We start from the raw sequence: 23,452 nt of genomic DNA, 5'->3' as shown, positions 1-23,452 counted from the left end.
CTCAGATGTGTGTTCAAATATGTATTTTGAAATGGGTGTACCTTGCTTTACCTGATAGATGTGTAAATAGACCTTTTGTAAGTCAGATCCGGTTGTTTTGCTTTAAACCATTTCAGCTGTAACACCTCCAGTTTACAGCAGTTCGGCGCTTACAGCTTTTCTACCCCTCATCTTTTATCCAGCATTTATTCCTTTGAAAGTGACGTTGCCAGTTCAGTAGGGAAAACTGATTTTATAAAGGCACTCTGGGGGAAAATACTGGAATTCTTTCCTTTGTGGTGAAAAATTGGCTCATTTATCTGTTTTTAAAGGTTTTAGGCATCAGTCAGGCTTTACTGTACTTTCTAGTGTAACATTTTTAATGGACCATTTGAAACAGGTAAGTAGACAGAATAGTACTCTAAACCCCACACGCCTGCCATCGAGCTTCAGCCTTGCTCAGCTGGTCTTTGTCTCCACCTCTCTCCTGTACCCCCTGGGTCCCGCAGGGAGACCCCAGACATCACAGTGCCCCCACTATTGGAGCACCTATCTCTACAGACTTAAAGACCATGGTTTTATCGTTACTTCTGGAAACATGAGTAACATTAATGTCAGCCATCCAGACAAACTGCCAATTTCCTATTGTTTCTTAATAACCCTTTTAATCTGTAGGTTCTCTGTACCTCATCTTTTGCACAGAATGCTTGTTAGGTGTTTTTGAATTCAGGCAGCAGCTTTGAAGCTGTCGGAGGAGCCTGTGTTCTCCAGGGGTGGCTGGCCATCCGCTCCCCTGCAGAGGCCTGTTCTGTGGCTGAGAGGCTGCGGGTCAGGTGGGGACCAAGGGGCCATGAATCTCTGCTTCTCAATCCAGGTTGCGGGGTGCTAGTTAACGGTGGCGTTCTCTTGCTGTTCCAGTCCTCTGCCCTCACTGCATCCTCAGGTGTGCACAGAGCTCCTTACAGAGGTGGGCCTTTCAGACTTGAGCAGGATCCCATTTAGGTGTTGACTGTTCCAGAAATAGATTTTCAGGAACACAGGAGTGGGTTTGTGTTGTCCCTGGCTTGGGGGGAGCGGGGTTGGGGGTGGAGGGGGAAGTGATGGTAAATAGATACATGAAAAACCATTCCAGTTATTTCAGTCTTAGTGCAGGGTCAGTGGTTCATCCCCATTAGCATAACCAACCAGTTCTGTCTTACTTTCTTGTGACATTACCGTCTTGGGTCTGTCTGCTTTTTTTCTCACAACAATACAGGGCTAAAGTTCTGAAAGAGTCCCTACTTCATCCCTAGGACAGATGGGAACATCTCTTGAGGAAAGTAGCAAAGTCTCAGGCATTTATGTAACAAAATACTTTATTAGTAGTTTGTTAAAGTAATACCCTTCACATATAGCTAAAGTGCAAATTTCTCCCTCCAGTACAAAGCCAGCCCTTCAGTCAGGCTTCCTTGGTGTGCTTACAAAAAGCAAAACGGTAGAAGAGGCAAGGTTTAAGAAATATCTTATGGCATACAAATACAAAGATACTTTGTATCAAGGCTTGAATAACTCACTTGGGGCCATTGCATACATCGTTTCACTTCTCTTTTAGAAAACTACTCTGCTTGTTACACAGTTAAGTAACTGTAGAAACACTTACTACATCAGAAGAGGGTCCTCCTTACCGTCAGGATCTGAACTGTCTCCCCACACAACACTCGGTGGGCATTCACCCTCGTTCAGACACCGACAGTCCAGTGCTGGACGTCACCGGCTCGGTCCCCGTAAAGGGGCTCGATGGTGTCCAGCCTCTGAACAGCGGCAGTGGTGTTGGCACCTGTGCCAGGTAATGATTGAGAAGACTCTGCCTCTGTAACAACAGTTTGGGTGTGTTACATGTAACGTTTCACATCTATGCTGCTGCCCCCAAGGGGACAGGGGCCATGGGGCAGGTAAGTGGATGAGAGGGATGCATCCTGGCTGTGGTAGAGGGTGTTTCTTGGTTCCTACAGAGCGGCATCCTAACTCATCACAAACGCTTGTCTGATACTGACTTGGCATCTGTCTTCTCCGATGTGTCCTAACACTTGACTTGGAGCAGGATTTAACTGTCGGGTGACAAACCCAGAGAAACTTTAGACTAAAACATCTGGTCTGAATTGCTGCAAATATGAGAAACATCAATAGAAACCAGGCTAGCCACACCCCTGTTCTTAATTAGAAAAAGTCTCGATGTGGAAAAACAGCCATATCTGGTACCAGAGGTTTGGAAACTGGCTCAAAGCATGTTCCTTGGACTAAGCAAGGTGTCTAACTAGATACATGGTGAATGCTCACTTCCTGTCTCAGAAATCTGTTCTAGTAGTAAGATTAGTCACAACACTAATTGCTTCGTAGGGGCGCCAACACCTGTAAGAAAGCAAGCTTTCAATCCTTTCTCAGACCTGCAGCCAGGTCCTCCTCAGCCGTGCTGACGTCCCAGGGAGGCACAGACCCTCTCAGCTGGTTCCAGAAAGTGCTGGAAGGAGTTACTCCTCCAGGGCTCAGCCCACACTCCTCACCTTAGTACAAATTTTGCTCCAGAACTTGTGTTCTAGTTATACGAGCATGGATGCCCCTGAAGCCACTGGGACCACCCCAGGGGCCAGGGCCACCAGCAGACACCACACGTGTGCCAGCTCAAAGGAGAATAAATAACTTGGCTCAGTTATAAGTTATCTTGGGGACAAGGCTTAATAATTTAGTTTTCTTCTTTAAAGAGACATTTGGAGGTAAAGAATGTTTTCAGTTCCTTCCCCATCTCCTTCTGCTCTGGGAGACGACTAGGTTTCTAGAAATGTGGAGTTTTTTTCCCTCTGCTGGGACATCCCTTGCCACCAAGGAGGGATTTATAGCGTTAGGGCTTCACCGGCAGCGTCTCCTTGAACCCAGAGTGGTTGGGTCTGGCCTCTGGCAGCGCTACCGGGTACTCCGTGGTGGCGAAGAGCAGAGTGTCCAGGGTGGTCTCCGTGCACTTGGCGATGAAGCGGATGAAGGGCCTCACGTCGCCCTCGTTGGCGACCTCCAGCACGTGGTAGTACTCGGACCGCTGCTCCTTGCGGATGGTGATGGGCGGGTAGCCTGCCTGCATGAGGATGAGGTTCATGAGCAGGCGCGAGGTCCTGCCGTTGCCGTCAATGAAGGGGTGGATGTAGACGAGCTTGTAGTGGGCCAGGGCCGCAAACTCCACGGGGTGCAGGTTCATGGCGTCCTCCGAGTTGAACCACTGGACGAACTCCTGCATCTGCTTCTCTACCTCTTGTGGTGGGGGCGGGATGTGGTGGCCCACCAGGACCTGCGTGGTGCGGAAGCGGCCAGCCTCCACGGGGTCCACGTAGCCCAGCACCCGCCGGTGGATCTCCAGGACGTCGCCGATGCTGACGGAGCCCACGCGGGAGAGCAGCGTCGTGTTGACGTACGTCATGGCTGCGTGCATGCCGATGACCTCGTTCTGCTCCTCCAGGCTCTTCCCCGGCACTGCGTAGCGCGTCTCCAGGATGTGCCTGATCTCCGAGAGGGTGAGGGTGTTGCCCTCGATGGCCACCGTGTGGTAGATGTGGTGGTAGTACGTCTCCTCCATCACCCGGCGCAGCGCGGAGTTGCCCTTGGGGATGGACATGACCTTCTTCACTTTGCTGTCAATGATACTGAAGAAGCGCTGGTCGATCTCCTCCACCAGCGGCAGCGTGCGGTCGCGGTTGACCAGCGCCTTCTCATGGTGGGGTGCGATGGTCAGAGCGCGGGTGTACAGGTAGTCCGCCTGGATGATGTCCTTGTCCTCCTCTGAGAAGATGCCGAACTCGTTGAGCGCGTCCACGAAGCCCGGGTCCATCTTGAGGGCGTGCAGGAAGAGCTTGTGGGCCTTCTGCCGCTTGCCCTGCCGTTTCATTTCCAGGGCCTGGTTCAGAGCTGCTTTGGCCTCCCACTTGCCGGCTAGAAAAGAGCCAGAGGCACAGAGCAGGCAGAGATGGTCAGGGGTCCCGTCACCTGGGCTGTCTCCCCCACAGCCTCAGGGCCCCTCCAGCCAGGCTGTACCTGCCCTTCCGTGTGCCTGTCTGTGCAGACAGGTTTGTTCCCCTGCAGCCCCGTGGGGCCCTGGGCTGGTTATTGTCCACTCAGGCCCCGAGCCACTCTCTACCGTGCGGGCATCAGCTGGGTGCCCTGGCCCCTTCTGAGCGGTCGTGTTCCTGGATGGCCACAGCTCCCATCAGGCAGCCCTCCCCTACAGCTGCTCCAGCTCTCAGCCACTCTAGTGACTTCTGGAGGTGCGGGTCCCTTCTCCCTGCATCCACCCTGCCCCTTTAGACCCTGAGTGTGAAGGGCTCCCCACTGCTGCTAGGCCATGGGGACCTCCTCATCCCTAGACCTTTTGACATAATGGTTTTCAACCAGACCCTCCATTACACCTGGCCCTTTTCTGCCGCCCTCCCACCTTCAGTGCCAGCCACACCTCCTGGGTGGCTTTTAGTTCAAGGGTGCGGCGCCCTCCTACCCTTCCCACCTGAATCACTCTCCCCTCATACCCTCTCCCTCAGGTCTCTCCGCAGGCGTCCCCTCCTTCAGGGAGCCTTCCTGGCATACTCCCTTGGCTCCCTCTGCTCCATAGCACCACCCCTATCTTGGCCACCTATTACCTTGTGTAGCTGGGAGCTCAGGGCAACCACGTGCCCTGCGTACAGGACATAGCAGGCCCTCTGAACACCTGTGGGATCAACGATCGTTGAGCAGAGATGGCCAGTCTTACCTGGAGAGGCCTTGGTCTTGACCCCCAGCAGCGCCGCACCCCTGGAGGTAAGACTGAGCTCCGTGGACGGCCTGGTGCACTTGGTGATGGCGGGCTGTGCCCGCTCCAGCTTGCTCCTAAGCAGGTAGAAGCCCTTGAGCAAAGTCAGACAGTGTTCTTCCACCGTCCCCAGCGGCAGCAGCAGGGCCAGCAGGGAGCCCAGCACCATGCTCAGCAGCATCGCCCACAGGAAGCGGCCCCAGACTGAGACCCACTTTGGTTCAGTCACCGCCATCACCGAAGCCATCGGCGTGAGTGTCATCTGGGCCCAGAGGCAGGCCCCTTGCACACATCCACAGAGGCCTGGGAGACAACAGGACCTGCAGGAGGTGAAGGAGGGGAACGACACCTTCAGGACACAGGCCTGGCTTCAGCGGAGTCTCAGAGACCTCCCCCCTCACCCCCACGGCCTCTTAACTGATGACCGGGGGTGGGGGCAAGGCAAAGATGGGTGCCATGTCCAGGGTGGTCCGACTGCAAAGGAACACTGCTGCAGCTCGACACTTACTAAACACTTGCTGTGTGCCAGGCCCCGTGCTGAACCCTGGTGGCAGCCTCATACAATCTCTCCCGCGGTCTTCAAGCAGAAGCCCGGCTCTGCAGCTGAGACAGGTTCAGGGAAGTGAAGGCCCTTGCCCAGAGGCACTCGGACAGCAAGTGATGGCCTTGAGACCTGAGTGCGGAACCCATGGCTCTAGTCTCCCCACTTAGGCACAAATCTCTGTGGCCTCAGACCCGAAACTGGGTGTTCTGGATACACAAGACACATGTCCAACAGCTAAGGCAGTTCTGAGGCTCGTTTGAGAAGTACATCTATTTGGGGGCCTGATTTATTGCCACCTGGGCAACCACCTCCCCCTGCCCTGGCCCTGATATTACCCACAATACTGTTTCCTGCTCTGGCCTTCCTTTTCTGGCCTGTCCAGCAGGCATCTGGCCTACAGTTTGGGCAGTCTGAGAATCTTAAGAGGAACTCAGGTTGTGGGTCTGAGGCGTGATTGCCCTCTATGACAGTGAGCAGGTGCTTGGGGCTGGCAGTGGGAGTCGAGGAGTCCAGTCTGCAAGCACCACCATGCTAACAATAAGCATTTATTAGGCAACTATGGTGTGCTGGGTACTGAGCTGAGGACCAGCTGTGCCTTATCTCCCCCCCTCATCATCCCACGGAGGTAAACTGCCCCAGGCGTTAACTTTTCAGCTGAGGAAAACTAACACACTGAAGAAGTCAACACCCAGACGACCCACAAGAAGTAAACAGGCATCAGGAACGAATCCCCAGTGCATCTGCGTCTAGAGTACCTAGGTCTTCCCCACCACCTTAACCTCACAACCAGGGCCCAAGCACCAACTCCTGGGACTAGACCAAGACCCAGAACTGATGACGTTTCAGGGGGAGCCTGGCTGGTCGATACAGAACATCTAAAAGGCTTGGTACGAACTCTAATGGGGAGGTACAGAAGAAGGCGCGGGTCACTGCTCCGTCCAGGTGGTCGGGGCTCTGCGGCCCGGCTGCAGCTTGCCGGGGAGGAAGTGTGTTCCCGGGAGGCACGAATCTCAATGCTCACTAGCTAGGAAGAGGGAAACTGAGGACCCGAGAGGACACTGAACTAAGGTCATCCTGGGGGGCCCTCCCCTTTCCGAACCCCACCCAGGTTTCACTGCCCCGCTGCACCCTTCCCCGCCCACCCCCTCCTCACCTCGCGCCGCTGCCGGGCCCTGTTGCCACTTTCTCAGCGCTCGCAGTCTCGGCTGGCGGCCGGCTCCCCGGACCTCCGCCGCCGGCCCACGGCCCCGCCCTCGGCGACTCGCCATTGGTCGGTCCGCCAGCCTCTTCGCAGCGGATTGGCTTCCTCAACTTGTCGGCGTCTCGCACTTCCGGGTTCCCGCGTCGGCCTCCGCTTTCCCGGGAAAGACGCGCCGTGGGCCACTCCCATTGGCTGACTCCTGTATCGGTCTCGTGCTCGAAAGGGCCAATAAGCAATAGGGAGGGCGGGGCCAGGGCGACCAGCGGGAGCCCTGGGCACGGGGGAAATCCCCCACCTAGGCGGCTTTGGGGCCTTCTGGGTAGCGGCAGGGAAACGAGGTTCCGATTGCCTTTCCCTTATGCCCAGGGGAGGGTGAGAAGGGGCCCTGGGAAGAAGGGTACCTCAGTTTCCTTAGGTGTAAAATGAGGAGGCTGATGGTTTAAACCTGTGTCTGACTTCCGAGCCCGTATTCACAGCCTGGTCTCTGCTACCAGGTCTGCTGGCTTCTCTCTCTCACCTTCTTTTCCTAAGTTTTCAATTTACATACTCTTGCGAAGAGCCAGCCTGGTTCTCCTACCTCCCGATGTGGACAAAGAATGTTGCCTGCCATTTTAGTAAACAAAGAATGTTGCTGCCATTCCGGTAAACAACAGACTATGGCCATCCCACAAGCCATCAACCAGCTGCCCAGAGGGTGTGTCCTGAGGGGAATTCAGGATGGAGAAAAATAGAATAGGGGGCCTAGACAGTTCAGATGCAATCAAAAGAATAATTTCAATGAGCCTAGATTCTTCCATCTTCTCATATGTAGGAGAGCACTAAAATCATTAACGTGAGATGTCTGTTTTTGTGATTAATGGTCATGTTTGGATGTTCAAGGGCGTCTCTCCCCCACCCCACCCTCCACATGGCCCCAGCCAAAACTCATCCTAGCTCCTCCCTTACCTGTTTGGAACAGATCTTCAGAGCTGAGAGACTGTGTATTGGGCCATATAGTCCTCAGTAATGTGCCCGAATAAAACAACTTTGAGCTTGTATGGTTTCTGTTTTTTTTTTTTTCTTCAGTTGACAGAAGTTTTCCTTGAAGCAGAGAGCCGAAACCTCCATCTTAATTCGCAAATATTGACATTAAACATGCAGTACGCATCCAGAAATGCTAAGCTCTAAGTACACGAGGTTAAAAAAAAAAATGTTACCACTACAGATTCTGAAGTCAGAGAGACCTGGGCTTCAATTCAGATTTTGTCACCTCCACTCTGTGTCCTTGGGCAAGTCTCAGTCCCCCCATTTTACAAATGGGGGCTAACAGCCTGCCTCACTTTTGCCCTGAAGTCTGGGATTTGCAAAAGCCCTGACACCAAATCAAGTTCCTCTTATCCCATGCACGGCATACCAAAATGCTGAGAAGCTGAGGTTTACGACAAAGAGGATTTATTCAAAAGGTAGCTAAGTGAGGAGACAGGAGAACAAATCTAAGATCCTTCTCTCTGAAAGCCAGGGGCTCAGGGTATTTACTAGAGTTTCTCTTGCGTTTCCCTTGTGGCTCAGCTGGTAAAGAAACTGCCCGCAATGTGGGAGACCTGGGTTCAGTCCCTGGGTTGGGAAGATCCCCTGGAAAAGGGAAAGGCTACCCACTCTAGTATTCTGGCCTAGAGAATTCCATGGACTGTATAGTTGATGGGGTTGCAAACACTGAGTGACTTTTTTAACAGGAGGGAAAGGGGTAAGGCATAACTTTTGAAAGAATGATGTAGCCCAAGGACACAAGATAAACCAATTAGAATCAAGTGGGACCAAGATGGCAGACAAGACTAGACCTTGATCCCCAATTAGCAAGTGAAAGGACAGACCCAGAGGTGCCATGACAGTTCCAAGGCACTGACAAAAGACCAAGAAGTGGGTGGTGGCCCAAATCCTGGAAATCTCTGTACCTTCCCAAAATAGTTGGAATAATCCTCCCATCATTAGCATATGAAATTACCCAGCCTATAAAAACTAACCATGCAACATTTTGCACCATACTTGCCCTCTGCGATGGCCCATGCTCTATCTGTGGAGTGTGCTTACCTCTGCTGCTGCTGCTAATTTGCTTCAGTTGTGTCCGACTCTGTGCGACCCCATAGACGGCAGCCCACCAGGCTCCCCCGTACCTGGGATTCTCCAGGCAAGAACACTGGAGTGGGTTGCCATTTCCTTCTCCAATGCATGAAAGTGAAAAGTGAAAATGAAGTCGCTCAGGTGTGTCCGACTCTTCTCGACCCCATGGACTGCAGCCTACCAGGCTCCTCCATCCATGGGATTGTCCAGGCAAGAGTACTGGAGTGGGTTGCCATTGCCTTCTCAATATATCTACTACTTACCTATCATTTTGTCTCTCACTGAATTCTTTCTGTGATGAGAAATCAAGAACCTGAGCTTCATTAGGTCCTGAAACCAGGTACCATGGATTTTGGCTGGGTTTAAGTCCCAGCCATGTGGGTTCAAGTTCCAAGCAGGGTTTTGGCTGGATTTGAGTCCCAAATATTGTTTCCTTGGGCTCCAAAATCACTGCAGATGGTGACTGCAGCCATGAAATTAAAAGATGCTTGCTCCTTGGAAGAACAGTTATGACCTAGACAGCATATTAAAAAACAGAGACATTACTTTGTCAACAAAGGTCCATCTAGTCAAAGCTATGGTTTTTCCAATAGTCACGTATGGATGTGAGAGTTGGACTATAAAGAAAGCTGAATACCCAAGAGTTGTTGCTTTTGAACTGTGTGTTGGAGAAGACTCTTGAGAGTCCCTTGGACTGCAAGGACATCCAACCAGTCCATCCTAAAGGAAATCAGTCCTGAATATTCATTGGAAGGACTGATGCTGAAGCTGAAACTCCAATACTTTGGGCACCTGATGCAAAGAGCTGACTCATATGAAAAGACCCTGATGCTGGGAAAGATTGAGGGCAGGAAGAGAAGGGGACAACAGAGGATGAGATGGTTGGATGGCATCACTGACTCAATGGACATGAGTTTGAGTAAACTCTGGGAGTTGGTGATGGACAGGGAGGCCTGGCCTGCTGCGGTTCATGGGGTCGCAAAGAGTCAGACTGAGCAACTGAACTGAACTGAGTCCCAGTCACGTGGGTTCAAGTCCCAAGCAGGGTTTTGGCTGAGTTCAAGAGCCACATGGGTTTGAGTCCCAAACTGGGTTTAGGCTGGTTTCGAGTCCCAGCATGTGGGTTTAAGTCCCAATCTGTGGCAAATGATTTCATTTTCACTTTCAGGGTATTTACGAGATGAATAAAGCTGCTGGGTGGTTGGAGGCTTGGGGACCATGGGGCAGGTAACTGGAAGAAGGAGTGAAAACTATGGTTCTGTGCAGGCATAACTAAGCTACAGGCCTCCACACATTCAAAAGGTTACAGAGGGACCCTCACCATGCCCCGGTGAAGGGTGAGTGATCCTAACCCGTCTCAGCCAGCTCAGTTTAATCTAGACACAACTGACTCCAGCTCGGGTAAACATCTTATTGTTTAGCTATGGGCAGCTTCTGAAACGAAGCAGGGTCCTATAGTCCTTCTCCCCATGTCCCCCGCCTGCCTTTTGTCTGTGGAAAAACTTTCACCAAGAATGAGTTTAATTGGAGAAGTGAGAAAATGCAGGCACGGAGGAAGAGAGTCCAAGGAGATTAAATAATAGCTTCGTCATTATGCACAGTCAAGGACCTTTCTCGTTCCTCTTCCTGGGCTATAGATAATATTCTAAGTCATACCTGGTGAGCTGTCTGATAGATACTGAAACCCCCACCAGTGGAAGAAGTTAACTACATGATGGCCAGAATAGCCATGCCATAAGCTGCCACAATTCCAAGAACTGGCCTCAAGAAAATAGGAAGAAACTGACCCTGGAACTGAAGATTAATTGTACTTAAAACAATCAAAACGATACTGGTCAGACTGCCATACAACCAGTTTCAAGATGACTGTCAGAGCTGCTGGTGCTGTTTCTACATGCAGCCCCCTTCCTCCACCTATAGAAGCTCTTTTCCACTGTTTGTGGTGGGTGGGGGTGAGAAGTCAGCCTATGGACTGAAATCCTTCCTCCACCACCCTGGTTGCGGGCAACAAAAATAAAGCAAACTTTTGTTCCATTAGTGTTGCTTCTTTATCAGCTTTTGAGCAGAGAACAGTCCCTGCTCCACTTTTAGTTACGCTTGGGGGACACACAACTCTTAAAATGACCTTAGTGGAGGCAGATGAAATAGATTCAACCCACGGTTGCCCCTATTTTTGGATCATTCCTTAATCTTAAGGAATAAAGGCAACAACTGTTCTGGCTCCTTCTAGCTGAGAAGGGGTGTAGCTCGATGAATCAAACCATTTAGCACCATTCATTTGAAAATATTCTCTTGTTCCCAGATTCAAGTTAACATTTTGATCCCAATAAACAATCACCACCTACATACCAGCTGTCAAGGCATTTATAGGCCCAAGATTGGTAACTGAAACCACAAAGATGTAGCCTGAGGGGGAACAGAGAATGCCAGATATTTGAAGCTCCAATACTTTGGCCACCTGATGCGAACTGAGTCTTGGAAAAGACCCTGGTGCTGGGAAAGATTGAGGGCAGGAGGAGAAGGGGATGACAGAGGATGAGATGGTTGGATGGCATCACTGACTCAATGGACATGAGTTTGAGTAGGCTCCAGGAGTTGGTGATGGACAGGGGATGCCTGGTATGTTGCAGTCCATGGGGTTGCAAAGAGTCAAACATGACTGAGCAACTGAACTGAACTGAAGTTCTTATGGAAGAAACATAGCCTGGGAAAACTCAGTACAGTTTCTATAATATCTTGACCAAGTAGAATCTTGCCAGGGGCAGACACCAGGGTCCTAAAAAAAAAAATATCCAAGCAGAGGGACTTCCCTGGTGGTCCAGTTGTTAAGACTTCACCTTCTAATGCCTGAGGTGTGGATGCGATCCCTGGTCAGAGAGCTAAGATCTCATGTGCCTTGAAGCTAAAACACCAAAACAAAACAGAAACAATACTTTAATAAATTCAATACAGACTTAAAAAAAAAAGGTCCACATTAAAAAAAAAAAAAGAACAACTTTAGAATCTAAGACCATGAGGAGAGGACCAAATTTCAGTTTAGTCAAGAAAAAAATGGGACAGGAAATTCTGTTATTAGCCCAACATATTGCTTGTGAAGGGAGAAGGAAATGGCAATTCACTCCAGTATTCTTGCCCGGAGCATCCCATGGACAAAGGAGCCTTGAGGGCTATAGTCCATGTGGTTGCGAAGAGTCCGACTGAAGTGGCTTAGCACAGCCTTGCTTGTGAAGACAAAGTGAAATTAGGGAGAGTTGGAAAATTAATGAGAGGCACAATCAAGGAATCAGCATGATCCAATACAGAAAAAAGATTTTGGATGACATGTCCAATAGCTAGAGAGATTAGCAGTTTTCAAACTTTGGCACAAGTAGGTAGTCAGCCCTGGGAGGGTAGAAGCCAAGAGAAGGCATAACAAGAGAAGGATCATCCTGGTAACCTAATGAGAGAGTTAATTCTTAGGTAGGTTGATAAGGAGTCCAGGGCCTTGAGGAGGAGAAAGGGGTCTGGGGTTCTCAAAGAGGAGAAAAAGACATTTTTTTCCTATATTGTTTGGGCTTCTTTGGTGGCTCAGCTGGTAAAGAATCTACCTGCAATGTGGGAGACCTGGGTTCGATCCCTGGGTTTGGTAGATCCCCTGGAGAAAGGAAAGGCTACCCACTCCAGTATTCTGGTCTAGCGGAAAGAGGGTCGCAGAGTCAGACAGACTGAGCGACTTTCACTTTCATTTCACTTTTGTCTTAGTCAGATGAGGCGTTTTTTCTTAAACTCTGAGTTGTTATGACAACACTTTTTAAGACTAACTTGCTTTAAGCCCAGAGCTAATGATTACACAACAGAACAACACATCTTGCTTAAGGGTATGTTTTTCCTTAAGCTCTGGACTAATGATTATATAACAACTATGTATATTGCTCAAGGACATGTATCTCCTTCTTAACAAGAACCTTCTGACTAATCTTGCTATCCTAAGATGTATGTTGTGGGAGTGGGTCTGGTAAAAGTATGTAAGGCCTTGATAAGAGTAGGGACGGGGCACTCTCCATCCCCCTGCTGATGTCTGTGTCAGAGGATTTCTCTGTCCCTTTTTATAATTTAGTAAAACTCTGCTACACAAAACCTCTTGAATGATTAAGCCTGGTCCCTCATCCTGAAGTTAAGTCTTAGGAGATCATGAATCTGACATCATTCACTGTAAGCTATCACTAACAAGTTAATTAAATTGCCCTCTGGGACTTCCCTGGCGGTCCAGGGGTTAAGAATCCACCTGCTAATGCAGGGTACATGGGTTTGATCACTGCTGTGGGGGAAGATCCCACATGCCTTGGGGCAACTAAGCCCATGTGCCACAACTACTGAGCCTGTGCTCAGCACCAGGAGATATTAATGTTTGGTAGAAACCAACACAATTCTGTAAAGTGATTAACATTAATTAAAAAATAAATTAAAAAAAAAAAAAGAGAAGCCACTGCAATGAGAAGCCCATGCACTGTAATTAGAGAGTAGTCCCTGTTTGCAGCAGCTAGTGAAAGCTGGTGCTCGTCAACGAAGACAGTGCAGTCAATAAATAAATAAATACAATTTAAAAATAATAATAAATAAAATCTATAAAAAGAAAAAAAGAATCTGCCTTGCAATGCAGGGGACTTGGGTTCAATTCCTGGTCAGGGAACTAAGATTCCACATGCTTAAGAGCAACTAAGCCTGCCTGCCACAGCTACTGTGCCCGCGGGTCACAACAAAAGATCCTGAATGATGTAACCGAGACCCGGCGCAGCCAAATAAATAAACAGATATTAAAGAAAAAAGCAGATTGCCTTCTGAGGATTACCAGAAGGCAATTGCCACCTCTGTAGTAACTGCGCTCACCTCAACTTCTTTCTGGCAGCTTCTTTCTGAAAAGAAACCTGAGATTCCATAAGGGGCTCATTGCCTGCTTGGAGAAGTCAGTGGAACTTCTGGAACCAGCCAAGGTTTGGATAATCTTGGTCCTGGCTTTTTTTCTGTAGCGAGCATGGTTTCTGTTTCCCCATCAAGTTCCACATACATGTGGTCCAGTGAGGATCGAGCTGGTTTTCCGGATGTCTATGCATCAAGATTTCAGTCTAGAGGTTCATTGTCTTCTCTAAGAGCTTCCTAAACGAGTTTCGCTATAAGTCCAAAGTTGGTGATCTGAATGCGGCAGAACCTGGCCACCCCCCCGCCCCCCGGGAATCCCTGCGAGTTTAGAGCTTCCCTTCTGCTGGGGAGCAAGTCCCTGTGAGAGTTCAGAACCGAGTATTTCACAGAAGGTTGAGAACTCTGCCTTTCTCTTGGACCACCCTCACAGCCTCTTTCAATCAAAAAAGTTAAATCGATACTGTATTCTGGTCCGAGGCGTTTGTTTTATTGAACATCAGAGGATTGTCCACAGCACTGGGGCAGGGCTTCCTCCTTTGCTGGAAGGCCCCTCAAATCTTCTGCCAGAATTTCTCCAAACTTCGTGGGAGGAATTTTTAACCCCCTCAGGAAGCAGTGTCCTTGAGTAATGTTATTTAACTCATGCATCTAGACTTTCCTATCTGACAGCAAACAGAAAGCGGAAATCTCCATTTTAACTCACAAATATTAAAATCAAACCTCCAAGACATGCCCCAAAGTGCCAGGCATTAAGTTGTTGTTAGCAGTACAGATTCTGGACTCAGGGAGACCTGGGCTCAAATTCAGACTGTGTTCCCTCTGCTCCATGTGAGCTTAGGCAAGTGACTCCAAGCCTCAGTTTTTCCATCTGCAAAATGGAGACAACCTTCCTTACGTTTACCCTCAAGTTTGGGATTTGTAGTAGGCTGGACACTTTAAGATCCAACCTCCTTCCTCTGTGACTCATTCCCCCCAGGAACCAGCTCCCAGCAGTGGTTGTATCACCGATGGAGTCACACAGCCCTGGGTTCAAATCCCACCTCTACTACTTGTGGACTGACTTACATTAAGCAATTGACTTGGCGTCATGGACTTCCCCTTTGGCTGCTCCAGTCCGTGGGGACAGACCCCACTGTCCTTTTGTGGGTGCCAGTCTGTTTTTAGTTTAGGGAAGCCACTGACCCAGAGCACAGAGGGAAGCATCCAGGTCACTGTCACAAAGGAGGGACACAGCCAGGTGAGGGACCCAATAGCTCTGACCCTGGCCCTTTGGGTCCCTATTTCTATCTGCTAACTGGCCCCCATTTCCACCAACTCCCAGTCCTTGGCATGGGGCAGAACACTGCGCAGAGGTTGAGAAATCTTGTGGACTTGAGTATTGGAAGCAGGACAAACCATGGATAGTCAGGATGGTGCTTATTTCTTGTTTCTCTCTTTTGAACAAAGGCCATGAACATTATTACCTCCCCCTGACTCTCACTTTGGATGGTGCAAGCAGTGATGTCCTTGTAAGAAACCCTCCCCAGAGGAGGGCCTTCTCGGCCAGCTAATTATGGGGGACAGTGGATGGAGCGGAAAGCGGTGAGGCTCTGGGCTGGACAGACATGTGTATTCAAGTGCAGGGTCCTCCATGTCCTGGCTGGACAGCCTTGAGCAGGACACTGACCCTGTCGCTGAGCTGGTATCATGGAGCTTGTGAACCCCATCCCCCGCCTGGCATAAGGGAATGTAATCACCTGCTTTTAAAGACATCATCCTCTCTCCCTTCCTTGGAACGCCAACTATAAACTCTTTAATGAGCTAGGACCATGGTAGCAAATCTGGAAGCCATACAAGAACCAATAATGAGAAATACTGCCTGGGAGTGAGACACTAGGGAGACGTGGGGAGTGTGGAGAAAGTGAGAACATTAGTCCAAAGTGGGCAGAGATTCTCAGCTCTAGCCTTCTACTTCCCTGGCCAGGGACTGAACCCCAGGCCCCTTGCATTGGGCATCTTAGCCACTAGGGAAAGCCCATCTTGCCTACATTATGCTGGGTGCGGCCCAAACTTTGATATATTTTTCCAGTTTCTCCAAAGAAACATCAGGCCTAGATTTTAAAGCAAAATGTCCCTATTTTTTAAAAACAGTTGGCCTGTCTGCTCACTGGCTACAGAAGGCTGCCAGATTGTAACCCCTGTTGTAGGCTTTTAAAATGTACTCGGAGATAGTGGTAGAGAACACAGTGACTGGTAACACACAAGACCTTTTTAGCAAGTGGATGCACTACTGTCTATGGACACCAGGGGGCAGTACCTCACTTGTCATCGCTTCTTCCACTCAATCGGTGGTCAGGAGATCCCACTCAATTTTCTGTCTACATTCAGCTGTGCACAAAATATGGTCCCTGAAGCGGTATTGAAAAGTGGGATTTCTCCATCTTAAGCACTCTGTATTTGGTGGAAATTGCCTCCCTGTGGTCCACGGAGCGGTTTTCTAAACGCTTACCTTGGCTCTTGACAAAGAACCTGGGAAGTGGCTGCCTGGGAGACGTGTCCATTATGCAAAATAAAACAAAAAGCCCTTATGCATCTTTAAGAAACAGCAGTCAAATGCTTCCTCCTGGCAGAGGTGAAATCAGAATGACTCGACTTCATTTAAAAGAAAATTCTCTTGCGCTGCGGTCTCTTTCCTCACTCTTACTCCTTTGCCTGGATTTTTTTTTTTTTTTTTTCATTTCACTGTGGCTCAGACGGTAAAGACTCTGTAATGCAGGGGACCCGGGTTCAATTCCTGGGTCGGGAAGATCCCCTGGAGAAGGAAATGGCAACCCACTCCAGTATCCTTGCCTGGAGAATCCCATGGACAGAGGAGCCTGGTGAGCTACAGTCCATGGGATCGTAGAGTTGGACACGACTGAGTGATTAACACAACCTAAGGCTGAAGAGGCCCCAGCAGTCCTTTTCTCTGATTACTGATCAGTATTAAACTCAGTGTGCTCAGGCCCAGTTCCTGAGGCATCCCCCTCCTACCCCAGAGACAGGAGTTTGGAGAACCCGTGCAGGTGTCCCTGGGCTGATGGCTCATGCCCTGGGTACAGGACACTTCTCACGTCATCTGGTGTCGGATTGGTTTTCACCACTGAATGGATCTCAGACATGCAAGTAAGTGTTCTCAGGGCAAGTCATTTGGGGAAACCATAGGCTCTCCTTTCAAAAAATTTAACATTTTTTTTTTATTGTTAACAAGTCAATGACATTATTTCTTAAAAGCAAGATGCGATTATTACAGATGTAACAGAAGCCACAAATAAACAACAAGGAGAGACTTCCCTGGTGGTCCAGTGGCTAAGACTCCATGCTTCCAAGGCAGGGGGCCCAGGTTTGATCCCTGGTTAAGGAACTAGATCCCACATGTTGTAACTAAAAGACCCCACATTCTGCAGTTAAGACCTGGTGCAGCCAAAATAAATAAATAAGCAAATAAACAAATAAACTTTAAAAAAATAAAGAGAGGGAGAAAGAGGCTAGGTAAGAAAATTGGTAAAGTTAAAAACAATAAGAAGAAAATCACCCATGCACAATGACCCTTGATATTTTTCTATGCACGTCTATGCTTAAATTAAGACTTCAGACACCCAGAATGCATGGATAATACAATAAGCGCCTGCATACCTGCCACCCAGTTTAAGAAATACCGTGTCACATTACAAATGCACCGTGCAAAGCCCCATGGAGGCCTCCCCCATCACACACCCTCCCCCCTCCCAGGGGTAACCACTATTTTGAATTCAAAGCTTATTATACTCAAGCATGGCCTCTTGCCTCCATTCATACATGTGTGTTTCTAAGTAATATTCAGCAATTTCATTTACCTGTCCATGGGCACTGGGATTGCTTCTAATCTTTCCCTGTTATAAGCAGCACTGTAGTGGAATTCTTGTATGACTTCCAGGGCACATAGGTAGAAGTTTCTCTCTGGCAGTTTCTTAAAGAATCACCTGGGGAAATTTTAAAAATGTACCCCTACTAGGACTGGACTCCTTGTGGTCCAGTGGCTAAGAGCCTGCACTCCCAGTGGAGGGGCCTGGGTTCGATCCCCGGTCAGGGCACGAGGTTCCACACGCCAAAAGTAAGAACTGGCACAGCCAAATAAATAAACAAGCAGCACCCCTGCCTTGGCCTGCTCCAGACCGATAAGAGTCCTCCAAAACTCCCCTTAATGCTTACAGATTTCTATTATTATCTAGGATTCAATATTTGCTTACTTAAAAAATACAAGAAAATTACAAATCTTTAGGCCTACCGTGGATGATTTTGACTAATGTATTTTCTTGTGCAAGGCAAGCTCCTTAAGAGATAGAAAAGATTACTGGAGCTCCCTCTCAGAATGCCAATTCCTGTATCCACCCCTATCCCTCACCAGAAGCAACCACTCAAACTCTGTATCTGAACTAATTCAGTTCAGTCGCTCAGTCGTGTCCAACTCTTTGTGACCCCATGCACTGCAGCACGCCAGGCTTCCCTGTCCATCACCCATTCTCAGAGCTTGCTCAAACTCATGTCCATCGAGTCGGTGATGCCATCCAACCATCTCATCAATTATCTCATCTTAACTAGAAGTGGAGATAATTGTAGCTGTCACATCATCTCATTATTAGTAGTGGCAACTACCATTCATTAAGCACTTACTGTGTGCTAAGTAGTTTATATGTATTATTTTACTGGAGTTTTGTAATGATGCCATGAAATAGATATCCTTAAACCCACTTTGTAGAAGGAGAAACTGAGGCTCAGAGACATTAGGGCGCTAGCCTGAGGTCACACAGCAAGCATGTGGCAGAGCCGAGGTTTGCAAGCTGTCTTTCTGACTCAGAAGTTACAGTTTTAACCACTAGGGAAAAGTGAAACTGAAAGTGGCGCAGTTGTGTCCAACTCTGAGACCCCATGGGCTGTAGCCTGCCAAGTTCCTCTGTCCATGGGATTCTCCAGGCAAGAATACTGCAGTGGGTGGCTGTTCCCTTCTCCTGGGGACCTTCCCAACCCACAGATTGAACCCAGGTCTCCCGCATTGCAGGCGGAATCCTTACCCTCTGAGCCACCGGGGAGGCCCTTTAACCACAAGGAGACCAATAATTTCAGAGCCAACAGGTTACACTTGAACTCCTCAATTTTATGGGTGGAAGCCAAGGCGGATGGGAAGGACGGAGCCATGACACAAATCCAAGTCTCTAGATTCCTTATCCACCAACACATCACTTTCTCAGTTAAAAGTACTTTGGGAAAAGGAGTGAGGAGCAAGGAGGGAAAACTCTTTAAAAGCCATCTTTTATTCTCAAGACAATAGCCGAGGGGCAATTGGATCCATTCTGTCTCGGTTATCCATTGCTCCGTAACAAATAGCCCCCAAACTTAGCAGCTTAAGACAAGGGAAGTCACACACCGTCACTTCTGCCAAGCTCTATTCATCACAGCACAGACCAAACTCGGTAAAAAGTATGGGAGGGGACTACCTAAGGTTAACGGAGAAGTGGAAATCACTGGGGACCATCTTGGAAGCTGCTGACCCTACACCCACAGCCACTGCCCCATTCTCAATCCTAAGAGGTCTGCCCAACACCCGACAGCTTTTCTGCAGATTCCCCGGGCAGGGGTTTTTTGCAGGTGTGAGTTTCTCCACCTGTGAGAACAGTGGGCTCCCAGTTACCAACTGCCACTCTAGCTGTTTAATGAAAGCTTTCCAGCCACATTACCCTCATTGGCCCCAGGAGCTGCCTTGCCTACTCCTGCCTGAAAATATGGTCATGTTGATGATGAGACCAGCTCTGATACTCGAGACTCTGCTGTAGATCACAGCTTCTAAAAGGTGTGGCTAACACCCTCTCCTCTTCCCACACGGTGATGGTGACTCAGGGTGACCACTAGCCAGCATGGAGTGTGGACCCTGAGGTGCCATCGCCTGCATCCTCAGATTTCCCTGCCTCACCTGATTCCGGGTTGCCCTTCCTGCCACGTCCAACATCTAGGCATCTGGCGCCTGGGAGATGCTGGGTAGAAGGCTGCAGACCACCTGGGTCCAGATAGCAGGCCTTTTGGGCGCATCCTAAAAGCTCTCGGTGAAAGCTTCCGGTTGCCATAGTAACGTGTTGACATGGAAATTAACATGGGTGCCTTGCTAGCCAAGAAAGCCAAGCTTTTAAAACCCATTCCTCTCTTTCAAATAGATAAGAATTCCTAGGAGGGCTTTGGAGGGACATCAAAGCGTCTTTTTCAGGTGTTGAGGAAATGCTCGTTAAAAATTACTGTGAAATGAGTGCAGCCCTAATCAGGGAGATGGTGGAGGGTTTGGAGCTCTTAGAGGAATTAGAGGCATCAGTTTAGAGCCAAGGCAACTTGATAAAAAAGCTTTCTGAGATATAATTTGCACAGCACACAATCCAACCATTTAATGTTGTGCAATTCCACGTAGTACACTTATAATTGTAAAGCCATCCCTGCAATGCAGGAGACCTGGGTTCAATCCCTGGGTGGGGAAGATCCCCTGGAGAAGGCAATGACAACCCATTCCAGTACTCTTGCCTGGAGAATCCCATGGACAGAGGAACCTGGCGGGCTACAGTCCGTTGGGTCGCAAAGAGTCAGAGGTGACTGAGCACAGAATTATAAAGCCATCCCCACAGTCAATTTTAGGACTTTTTTTTTATCACTCCCTCTGAAAAGAAACCCCCATCCCTTTCAGCAGTCACTGTCATTTCTCTCCCACTGTCTCCCCTCAGCCCCTGGTGATCTATTTTCTGTCTGTGTAAATTTCTCTATTCTGGACAATTCCTAGAAATGGAATCATACAATATGTGGTCTTTTGTGACTGGCTCCTTTCAGCATTTTTATTCTTCTTTGCTTCCTTAAGCTTCTCCATGGTTTTTCCGACAAAGGCGTCTCCATTCTCTTTAAGAACAATTCGCTATGTCTGGAGGTACAGCTGCCAAATTAGCCACCAGGGTTGGAGATGGATGGAAGGAGGCAGGTTCTTCCGAGGCCGCCAACCCTAGCCCTTCATGTTCATCCATGAGGTTTCCCTTCGAGAGATACAAGCCACGTGTGAAGGGATTTTTGGTCGCTGGCAGCAGGGAGCTGAGTGTCAGAATGGCACAGGCCATAGATGGATGGCCTCGGCCCGACCTGGTGGTTAAAACACTGACCTGGGTTCAAATCTGACCTCCACCATGTCCCAGCTATGCAACTCAGGCGACTGACTCCACCTGCCCGAGCCTCAGTTTCTCTAGCTGTAGAGTGGGGCTAGCAATAACACTGTATCAGGATTGCATGCAAAAAGAATGGGCTTCCCAGGTGGCTGAGTGGTAAAGAATCCGGCTGCCTGCGCAGGAGATGACGGAGACTCGGGTTCGATCCCTGGGTGGGGAAGATCCCCTGGAGGAGGGACTGTATCCCCTGAGGAGGAACCCTGGAGAATACTGCACTCCAGTATTCTTGCCTGGAGAATCCCATGGACAAGGAGCCTGGTGGGCTACAGTCTATGGGGTTGCAAAAGTCAGACACGGCTGAGCAACTAAATGTGTACACACACACACACACACACACACTGGAAAAGAAACCCCATCATGCTTTTAGCCCATCTGTGACTCATCTGTTCTATGATTTACCTTTTTTCCCTCCAGTTTTTGACCATACCCCATGACATGTGGGATCTTAGTTCCCAGACCAGGGATTGAACCCAAACCCCGTGCAGTGAAAGGCAGAGTCTTAACCACTGGACCTCTCCCAACATATCTCTTTAAATCATCCTTTAAACACAGACTTTCATACTTTCATCCTAAGGCAATGATATTGGTGACATTATGGGGTTCAAAGGGGTTTTCCCTAACATACACTGTAATGGTACTTAAAAAGTGATTGTCCCACTAGAAATTAAACTTCTTAAACAAGGCCAGGAATTTTTGTCTATTTTGCTTGCTGACGGAGCTCCAGCCCAGGGTCTGGCACACCACAGATGCTTAGTAAAGGTTTGTTGAATGAATAAATGAACGAATGACCTTAAATCGTCCTCTGTGCTTTGGGGGACATGGAGATCATGCATAAGAAGTATGCTTGGCTTTTGGCCCGCAGTGAGCATTTGATAAATGTTGGTTATAACGATCATGATCTTGGACAGCCAGAGGAACCGGGGTCCTTGGGTAGGAAGCCCATCTGCCCTGCCCCTAGCACCCAGCAGCTGTCTTCCTGCCCCTTTGGTTCTGGAAGGGGGCGGGGGCGGGGAAGGAGGTGGGATTCAAATCCACTGAGCCTGAGACAACTTTTGGTTCCTCTGGGTCCTCGGTCTGGATGGCTGGACTGAGCTGAACCTTGACGACGGGAGAGCAGCCGTGACATCTCGATGGAGATGTTCACGGTCTACGAGGGCTCAGGGCACACAGCGGCCAGACCAGTCCTCGGCCACTGTTTATTATCGTTGCAGGCACTTTTTGAAGGAGACGGCAGGCGTCCAGGCACATCGCTGCTTCCAGCTGTCCCCCATGGATGCTGTGTGCTTGCTTAGTTTCCAGGAACATAAAACCCGCTGTCAATGGACTTGCCCAGAGCCTGCATTCGCTGCGTTTTTGTTCTTGTTTAGTTATTACATTAAGTCTCTTGTGATTACAGAGCCGACAGCTGGTAAGGATTTGCATATGGCATGAAATTAAGTTAGTTCATTTTAATGTCTAAACTGAGCAGGGTGTGAATTTGTCTGGTGAAAACTCTGTCTCCCTTATCTGTGTTTGCACATCTGCTTTGGGCACTAGCTTCTGAGGTCTTCAAGTTTAGTTTCTCCTTGCTGTGCCCAGGCAGGACGGGGGTTGGCTGCCCCTGTGAGAATCCCAGAAGGGATTTCTGCACTGGGGGCTTAGAACGTTCTCTTTTATGTTTCAGGAGGAATTAAGACTCAAGGGCTACTGGGAAGTGAGTTAGAGTTCTGGTTCCCCAGCTTTGTGCCTTTTATGGCTGTGTTGCCTTGGGCAAGTCACTTTCCCTCTCTGGGCCTCAGTTTCTCCATCTGTCAAATGAGGGGTTGAAAGTAAATATGTGTTCATCTGCGAGGCTGACCTTTGGAGTGAAATGGTATTTCACTGTGTGGGACTGGGGCGGATACTGTACAGTGTTTAGCATCCTTGGTCCTTGGGTGTCAAATGCCAACAGTCCCCCGCCCCCCACCAACCCCATCACTGCCAACCCCAAAACACCTCCGCACACTTCCTGGTGCCTCCGCAGCCATCACGGTCAGTGGCCCGTGCACTTCCCTGGGCCCCTTCCTGTTCTCACACACTGCCTTCCAGAACTCTCTCTCCAACAACCAGCACCTGTGCTCTTTCGGCATACTGCCCTCATGCTGCCAGAATCCATTCTGCTAGGAATTCAGGTTTCCCTGCCCCCTGGGCAGCCCTTAGTCAATGACACAGAGGTGTGGTGTCCGGGGCTGGAGCGTAGATACTTCAGCTCCCTCGCCCCTGACCTGCTCAGCCCTAAGATGTGGCAGCCGCAGTGTCCCCAGGCCTCCCTGGGGATCGAGTGAAGGCTACCCTGCATGTGACTGTGCTCAGACATAAATCCACGCACCTACGGGCAGTTAGTCTTTGACAAAGGCAGCAAGAATATGCAACAGAGAAGAGACAACCTCTTCAACAAGAGGTGCTGGGAAAGCTACGTGGAACACAAAGAAAGATGAATATTCACCTGCACTGTACACAAAAGCAAACTCAAAATGGTTTAAAGACCTTAATGTAAAGGGAACCCTCTTACACTGTTGGTGGGAATGCAAACTAGTACAGCCGCTATGGAGAACAGTGTGGAGATTCCTTAAAAAACTGGAAATAGAACTGCCATATGACCCAGCAATCCCACTTCTGGGCATACACACGGAGGAAACCAGATCTGAAAGAGACACGTGCACCCCAATGTTCAT

At 49.2% G+C, this 23,452-nt stretch overlaps 1 protein-coding gene across 1 annotated transcript; it reads right to left on the bottom strand.

Annotated features, from left to right (window-relative positions):
* Window positions 1-1,316: 1,316 nt before the first annotated feature.
* On the bottom strand, window positions 1,317-6,559 carry FICD (FIC domain protein adenylyltransferase). Its single transcript, XM_061141679.1, has 3 exons — window positions 6,478-6,559; window positions 4,742-5,100; window positions 1,317-3,930 (listed from the first exon to the last, which is right to left on the bottom strand). Exons 2-3 carry the CDS (start codon window positions 5,040-5,042, stop codon window positions 2,855-2,857), a joined length of 1,377 nt encoding a protein of 458 aa, XP_060997662.1. The 5' UTR covers window positions 5,043-5,100; window positions 6,478-6,559; the 3' UTR covers window positions 1,317-2,854.
* Between the last annotated feature and the right edge of the window lie 16,893 nt (window positions 6,560-23,452).

The sequence above is a fragment of the Dama dama genome, chromosome 5 (genome assembly GCF_033118175.1).
Source record: "Dama dama isolate Ldn47 chromosome 5, ASM3311817v1, whole genome shotgun sequence".
In the NCBI taxonomy this organism is placed as follows: Eukaryota; Metazoa; Chordata; class Mammalia; order Artiodactyla; family Cervidae; genus Dama; species Dama dama.
The sequence above is the reverse complement of the archived record's forward strand: the minus strand, read 5'-3'. Positions and strand labels throughout refer to the sequence as shown.

Bases quoted from the DNA above. Each gene is read 5' to 3' on its own strand.
- FICD (XM_061141679.1), bottom strand. From the start codon at position 5,042: ATGACACTCACGCCGATGGCTTCGGTGATGGCGGTGACTGAACCAAAG. The intron at 3,931-4,741 runs GTAAGACTGGCC...GCTCTTTTCTAG, and splicing joins CAAGACCAAGGCCTCTCCAG to CCGGCAAGTGGGAGGCCAAA.